The sequence below is a fragment of the Globicephala melas genome, chromosome 1 (genome assembly GCF_963455315.2).
Source record: "Globicephala melas chromosome 1, mGloMel1.2, whole genome shotgun sequence".
Classification (NCBI taxonomy): Eukaryota; Metazoa; Chordata; class Mammalia; order Artiodactyla; family Delphinidae; genus Globicephala; species Globicephala melas.
Window position 1 is genome coordinate 92,507,466 of NC_083314.1, and position 8,185 is coordinate 92,515,650.

The 8,185-nt window shown below is 37.3% G+C and overlaps 1 protein-coding gene across 2 annotated transcripts in view; it reads left to right on the plus strand.

Annotated features, from left to right (window-relative positions):
- The window catches only part of WDR47 (WD repeat domain 47), a 57,946-nt gene extending 51,411 nt beyond the window's left edge, over positions 1–6,535 (plus strand). For both annotated transcript variants that reach the window (XM_060301698.1, XM_030868896.2), the window contains exons 13-15: positions 330–461; positions 3,248–3,466; positions 5,171–6,535. In XM_060301698.1, the coding sequence (XP_060157681.1) occupies positions 330–461; positions 3,248–3,466; positions 5,171–5,313 (494 nt within the window). In that variant the 3' untranslated portion in view covers positions 5,314–6,535. The remainder of the gene's footprint in view (positions 1–329; positions 462–3,247; positions 3,467–5,170) is intronic.
- Positions 6,536–8,185: the final 1,650 nt, after the last annotated feature.

Genomic DNA, 8,185 nt, shown 5'->3' on the forward strand with positions numbered 1-8,185 from the left:
GGTGATCTAATCCCACAATCCTGTGCTTCCTCTTTGGAAAATTTGCCCTAATTTCAAATGATAATATTTTTTTCAGTACTAATTATGATGTCCTGAAATATTTGACTCACCAAAAAAGGTTAAGTTTATACAGCATGGTTTTGATGTGCCTTTTACTGAATTTAATTTTTTGAAAATTGCCAGTATATTTGATATATATGGAAAATCCCTGCCACACAGTATATTTGATTAACTAGATTAGATGTGCTCAACAGTAAGGAATACTTAGCTTTGAATGTGTTCTAGAAAAATACTGTTCCATGGTAATAACTGATTATATGATCTTTTAGGGCATATTTTAGCGCTTTACACTTGGAGTGGCTGGATGATTGCGTCTGGTTCCCAAGATAAGACTGTTAGGTTCTGGGATCTCCGTGTACCAAGCTGTGTTCGCGTTGTTGGCACAACATTCCATGGAACCGGTAGGTTTTTTTGGAATTTAAATAAATTTATATGAGAAAGAAACTTTATAGATTGCACTCACTTCTTCTCCCCTGCAAAACATGTTAAAAAAAAATAGGAACCATAGAAACTAACTACTTGGCATTTTATTGATTACCTTAAATTCTTACAAAATGCTTTCATCTGTTAGTTTATTTGTAAAAATAATATTCAGCTAAGGAAACCAAGGCCCGAGGAGATTAAGTATCATGCGCTAATTATTCTGTTAGCAGGGTCGTTTTAGAACTCAGACCTTTTAAAAAAAACATGTTTTAATTGCATACACATGACAAAAATTGAGCAAAAGGGTGTAAAACATTTTCTTCCCACTCCTGTTTCTTGGTGTCTTTCCCTAAGGGACCAGTTTCTTATTTATTCTTCTAGGAATATTCTGTAAGTATATAAGCAAAAAGCTTGTATATCATAATCTCCCTTCTCCTTTAAACACACATATACACAGACACAAATGGTAGCATATGACATGTACCTTGCTTTTTTAATTTAACATGGATTGCTCCGTGTAAACTGAGGCTACTGCTCTTTGTGTTATATCACCTTTTAAAATACTGGTATCTAAAAGTGACAGTATTCTGCCATTGTCTTTATTTTAGAGTCCCTTTTCGGTCTTTGTAGTTTTTGGTTTTTTTTTTTTTGAGGTATGCGGGCGTCTCACTGTTGTGGCCTCTCCCGTTGCGGAGCACAGCTCTGGACACGCAGGCTTAGCGGCCATGGCTCACGGGCCCAGCCGCTCTGCGGCATGTGGGATCTTCCCGGACCGGGGCACGAACCCGTGTCCCCTGCATCGGCAGGCGGACTCTCAACCACTGCCCCACCAGGGAAGCCCTGCCTTTGTAGTTTTTAATAGCAGCTCTGTGGTGCTATTCCAAGTGAAAAGACCTGTCTTATATTCTTAGTTTTTTTGTTTTTTCTGTAATGCTTTAGCTATTCTCTCAACTTTCATGGATCTTCTATACTTTGAATCAAACCAGATATGTTCTTCCACTTGTCTGCTCATGGTCAGGTCCTCTCATGTTTGGTCTTAGCTTTACTAGCACGTTGCCAGAAAGGTCTTCTTTGCCTTAATTGGGACCTTACCATTATTTTCTATCTTCGAACTTGTTTTTCTCCTTTATACTTCTCATCACTATTTAAAGTTATATATTTGTGTGTTTATTGCTGGTCTCCTTCAGTAGATTTTAAGTTTCACAAAGGCAGCAGTCATATCTGTTTTATTTCTCAGAGTAGATTTAACATCTACCATAGTGCCTGGCCCAAGGGAGTAGTGATCTAATAACTTTGTTGAATAAATGAACCTAGAATTCTGTTGGCACCATAAACTTTGCACTTGTAAAGCTAAGCTCATTATATTCCCTTGGAAATCCGCTCTTATTCCCATTTTCTCTGTGTTTGATAATGGTTCTCTTATTTCCTTGTGCACATAGATTTGAAATCTGGGGCTCATTTTTCACTTCTTTTTTTTGCCCCCATCCAGGCAGTTAGTTGACAAGACTGTTGATTCTTTATTCAATTTTTTCCTGAAATCTGTCTACATGTCATCATTCAGGCCCTTATTCTCTCATTATTCTACTGTTCTATCTTGTCTTCCAGTGGTTTCCCTTCTATAGTCTGTCCATTTTAATTTGATACACATTATCACATAGATTAATCTTCCCAGAGCACTCCTTGGATCATGTAAACCTCTTGCTTAGAAACCTGCAGTGATGTTGGGCTGTGTATAGGAACAAGCTCACACTCTGCAGTTTGGCTTTCAAGATGCTTGACGGTCTGGTCCTAACCTGCTCTTAGGTCTCAGCTACAAGCTACCTTTTATGTTAACTTGTGAAAGCAAGAAACTGCAGTCAAACTAAGCTACCTATCCTTAAACATTTTTATTCCTTTCCTTTAAACATTTTCTCATGTAATTCCTCCTGATAGACTCTTCTTTTCTCTATCAAAAATTCAAGCAAAGATTATTTCTAATTACATATATGTGTAATACATGTAAACACATTCTCTCTTATTTATGCTGTTTACTATTCTTCAAGATCTAACTTATGTCCCTTTTTTCTGTTAAGTTTTCGCAGGCCACTTTGGTCTAGAGTAGTGCTCTCAACCTTATTTTCATTATTGCTAATTAATACATTAATATTAAGGAATGAGATTTTGGTTTGGTAGGGCTGAACTTCGAAGGGTTACAAACCATTGTTAATATTTAGGATTTTTTTGTCCTCTGAGAACCAGTTTGCACCCCCATGGAGGCATTATTCCGTGGCCTAGAGTCAAGGGTCCAACCTGTAGACTCAGAGCTTAGTTTTTGTTCAGTTCCTGTTGGCGGTTAATCATGTGTTGCTTAGAGATATTTCCCACACTGTGTCCTAAAACATATTTTGTTATTTAATCTTTTGTTCCCCCAACTAGACTCTGAGCTGGGTATGGGAGAATTTCTGGACACTTAACCCAGTAGTGAAAACACTGCATTAGGAAAAGTGGCTCGTCTATTGCACTATAGGTAAAGCTGCTCCAGGGGGTTCTCCCAAAGGACAAAAAAAAAGGAGCTTTCTCATTTCTCACAGAATCTTGCTTCATATATCCTCTAAAAAAAGGATACAAGTATTTATTGGTTGACAGTTTGGATTTTTCCATAACTGAACAGTATTGATAAGCTACATTAAATCTTTAGTGTATGGTTCAGTGAACATAAGTAGCTGTTGTAGTTTAGCTATATTGATTTTTGCATATCGAACCTTCCATTCCTCCTGCTCTACAGGCAGTGCAGTGGCATCTGTAGCTGTAGATCCCAGTGGCCGTCTCTTAGCCACAGGACAAGAAGATTCCAGCTGCATGTTATATGACATAAGAGGAGGAAGAATGGTACAAAGTTACCACCCTCATTCCAGTGATGTTCGCTCTGTTCGATTCTCTCCTGGAGCTCACTACTTGCTAACAGGATCCTATGATATGAAAATAAAGGTGACAGACCTACAAGGTGATGGAAATTGACCTCTTTCCTTTTTTTAGTCTTTCCTATTCTATTTGGAATCTTTCTTTTATGTTAATCTAGTGTGATTGACTATACAACATTTTCAACTTTTAGTTTTATAGCTTCTGCTGAGCAAATTACTTGGTAAATGTATTGAGAAGAATTGTAACAAATTATTAAATTGAGTGAATAGTCTTATTGTTAAATAGTTTTTAAAATATTTAAAAGAATCAACATTTTTTATACTGAGTCATTTTGAGTTCAGTGATGGTAGGTGTTAAAATATACATTTATGTATCAATACTCCTGCTGCTACTTTAAAATAACGTAGTGTATAATCTGTATAATTATATCTTCAGTATCTAGTTTTATTTTTAAACATACATTAAGCAAATATTTACTGTGTACCAACTAGGGACAGACAGAGAGATGAATGAGACAGGTAACTTTCTTCCTGATGGAGCTTATATTTTAGAGGTCAGTAAAAACCAAACCAGTAAACAGTGTAATTTTAGGTATTGGCAAGTGCTGTTAAACGATTAGCAAGGCAGGAGAGAGTGACAGGGTGGCTAGGGGAAGACTGTGCTGGACAGGCTAGAGCAGGTCTCACCAGGGAGGTGCCATTTGCACAGAGACCTGGTGAGAAGAACAAGCTGTGCCAGGACCCTAGGAACAGACCATAGCATGGTCAAGGTGCTGAGGCAGGCATGGATTTGGCTTGCTCATGACACTGCAAGAAACCAGTATGGCTGGAACTTCGTGAACCGAGGGAGAGAGAGGCGGGAGAATAAATCAGAGGCAGGGTTTTGTAGGCATTTAAAAAAGCATAATAGGAATCCTTCGGAAGATTTAAAATAGGGAGTGATATGGTCTGTAAATTTAAAAAATAATTTTGAATTATAGGGAGAGTGTGAAAGTATAAATATCTGCGAGGAGGCAATTGGACCAATTCAGGTGGAAGATGATGGTGGCTTGGACTAGGGTTGTAAAGGCAGAGGTAGTAAGAAGTGACTGAATTACCGATGTATTTTAGTTTGTTTCTGTTAAGTTTGGGGAGTGAGGGAAAAAGGAATCAGTGCTGATTCCTAGGTTTTTGGCATGAGCAAGCAGATGGTACCATTGAGATGAGGAAGACAGGTAGGGAGAGGAACAGGTTTAGGCAAGAAAATCAAGAGTTTGTTTCAAACAAGTTATACTTAAGTTGACTGTCAAGGCAGTCAAGTGAAATGTCAAATAGTTGTTTGTCTACTAGTCGAGCTCAGGTGAGAAGTCAAGGTTGGAGATGAAATGCGCATGAATCTTAAGTATATAAATGGCTGCGGTAGTATGGTACTAGGTGAAATTTCACAGGAGATGAGGTATAAAGGGAACAAGAAATTTGAAGGCTGACTATTGGGATTCACCAAACTTTAACTCGGGAAGAAGAGGACAAACATCAAAGAAGGCTGAGGTGTGGTGGCACTGAAGTCAGGGGGTATCAAGGGGAGAGAGTTTCAAGGAGAGAGTGGCAGCCGTGTCATGTTGCTGTGTATATGTTACCAAATACTGCTCACATAATTAGGTCTTCAGTAATTTAAACTGTTTAAACTTTTCAATGTACTATATTAATGTATTAGGCTTTTACATACTGTAATGTCTTAAAGTAATAGGAAGTCTATGAAATCTATACATATTTTGTACTGTAAGTCAAATCTCTTTTCTTTAATTTAGGAGACCTCACTAAACAGCTTCCTATCATGGTGGTGGGGGAACACAAGGACAAAGTCATTCAGTGCAGGTGGCACACCCAGGATCTTTCCTTCCTGTCGTCCTCTGCAGACAGAACTGTAACCCTCTGGACATACAGTGGATAGAGTACAGCCAATGTCAGTCTATGCAGTGAGGGCACAGACTTAAGACTACTGAGTTGTGAACATTACAAATTTGAAGAACATGGACTGACCTGGAAGGTGGCTTAGCACAAGGAGGCCCCTTATTACCACGTATCCCTGTGATAGGAGCTGTTGGGTGGTGTTATTCTGCAGTGCTTTCAGTCTTCCATGTGAGCTCGTGCTGCTGTGACCTGCTGTATGTAGTCTTGTTGCCAAAGTCTGCGGAAGAGCTCTTATGTTGTCAGTGTGCACTCTAAGTCAAGGTGGCCGATGTGTTTACAGTTTAGTATTAAATGCATTCCTTGGTCTTCGCCTAAATGACAGTTTTATATACACATTGAAACTGAACTATACTTTAAGCATATTATTACATGTAATGCAACCAAGTTCTACACAGATTAAACATAGATATTCAGAAATTACTTTTGCTTTTCTCACAATCCCATGATATTGTATCACTTGTCAGCTAGAGATCAGAATTTTATATGTCTCCCCAGAGTTACATTGTTGTTTTAACTAAGGATCACTATGGAGTTTAAAAATGGGTGGAAAACTGCTTCTTAGTTCATTATGTGGTATAGGCCTTTTCTTTTTTCTTAAACCCAGGGATAGAATTACTCTTTTGTCACATTATTTTGTTTCAGGCTTAAAAGGTAAACGTGTTTGCTTCATAAACTTGTTAATTTCAATTTTTTTGGGTGCAACAAGATACCTCCCTTCTAAACTGTACTGTAGGCAGAGCAGCAGCGTTATGTGTTGCAACACTTGATGGTACAGTAAATTTACCGGCTAGCATTTTTCCTTTTCAAAATTAAAAAATTTGCCATAGACTATAGCATGGCTTGAAATGCTATGTCTGCATGATAATTTAAAATGGAAAATTTAAACTTTGCACTCCAAAAGCTTATTTGGATTCTTTTCTTGCACTGTTTTGTGTAATGCAGAATAATGATTTTATTTCTATGGTATTGTAGATCCTAACATTTATGTATCTTTATTTTCATATTGTACAGTAATTTTACTTTAAATTATTAAATAGCCTATTTTATTTATTTCAAATGCAGTTGAGTTGATTCTAATTATTGAACTGTCTGTGCACTGTATGTAGCAAGCATTTTTAATCTATTGTATACAAGTGGAAAGGGTATTAGAAGTGTAACTGTGCTATTATTTCAATAAAGACCTCTTGACACCTTAAATTATTCCTGTTCTTCAGTGTCTGTGGTTTTCAGTTTAGAGTGTTGTTTTTTCCAGTTTACTTGGCAGTAGTGTGGTCCAGTGGATGAACCCCACAATCACAAGTTTCTTTTTAAATTTCTCATAGTAACTTACTTTTCAATCCTTCGCAACTGTCTTACTTTTGTGTGTCTTCTCTTTTATTCACTATCTAGAGGACTATATATACTGAACATATTGTAAAAGTTAATTAATAAAAGCTGGGCAAAATATATAAATTCTAACTTTGACTACAAATACATTGAATTGAGTACTTTAGAAATAAAATATGATTAGCTTGTGGATATTCAGCAGTACAATTTTCCTACCTCTCAGGCATGCAGAAGGGAATTCTGCTAAAATCAGGCCACAGTCTCCTTTAGTTTACTTTCATACTTAGTTTTACACATTTTAGATATTATAGCAGGCCATTAGTGTTAATTTAAAACTAGAAAAAAAGGGCAATTTCTTGATGTAGACCAGATCAACTTCATGGTAAAAAGTGTTCATAAAATTATGTATTCTACCTCCCTCACTATCAAGGAGAAAACTTTAAGATCCTCCCATATGTTGGGTGTTTGTACTTTGCAGTGCATTAGATATAAGCACTAGAAATTATCTTACTTATTTCAGTAACTGTCTGGTTACATATGTCCTTTTTCCTGTGCCTCCACACTGTCTTCTGCATGGAGGTGAATAGATTCTTGGAGGTTCATGTGAAAGAGAAAATACGAGAACTGAAGTATCTATAGTCTCTGAATCCTCTGTTGGGGGTTCAGGGAAGGAGACTGGGGATGGGAGGGTGGTGTAGAAGTTCCTGACTTCTCCCTGGCAGAAGCTTCAGAGGTCTGATTCAAATTTCACTTTTAAAAAAAAATTTATTTTTAATTTTTTTGGCCATGCTGCTCAGCTTTCAGGATCTTAGTTCCCTGACCAAGGATTGAACCCAGGCCACGGCAGTGAAAATGCCAAGTCCTAACCACTGGACAGCCTGGGAATTCCCCAAATTTCATTTTTTTAATGTTTAATTATTTTAAAAAAATTGTGATAAGCCAAAGGACATAACAGTGAAAGGGCAACCCATGAAATCAGAGAAAATACTTGCAAATCATGTCTGATAAAGGATTAATATCCAGAATATATAAAGAACTCCTACAGCTCAACAACCACCAAAAAAAAAAGTCTGATTAAAAAATGGGCAAAGGACTTGAATAGACATTTCTCCAAAGAAGATAGACAAATGGCCAATAAGCACATGAAAAGATACTTAATATCATTAATCATTAGGGAAATGCAGTTGAAAACCACTGCACACCCAATAGGATGGCCGCTATCAAAAGAACTAAGTGTTGGCATGCATGTGGAGAAATTGGAACTCTTGTGCATTGTTGGTGGGAATAAAAAATGGTGCAGCCACTCTGGAAGACAGTATGGTGGTCCCTCAAAAAGCTAAAAATAGAATTACCGTTTGATCCAGCAATCCCACTTCTAGGTATATATGCTCAAAAGAATTGAAATCAGTGTCGCAAAAAGATATTGTACACTGATGTTCATAGCAGCATTACTCACAAGAGCCAAAATGTGCAAGAAACTGGAGTCCAACAGATAAATGGATAAACTGTGGTATACAATACAATGC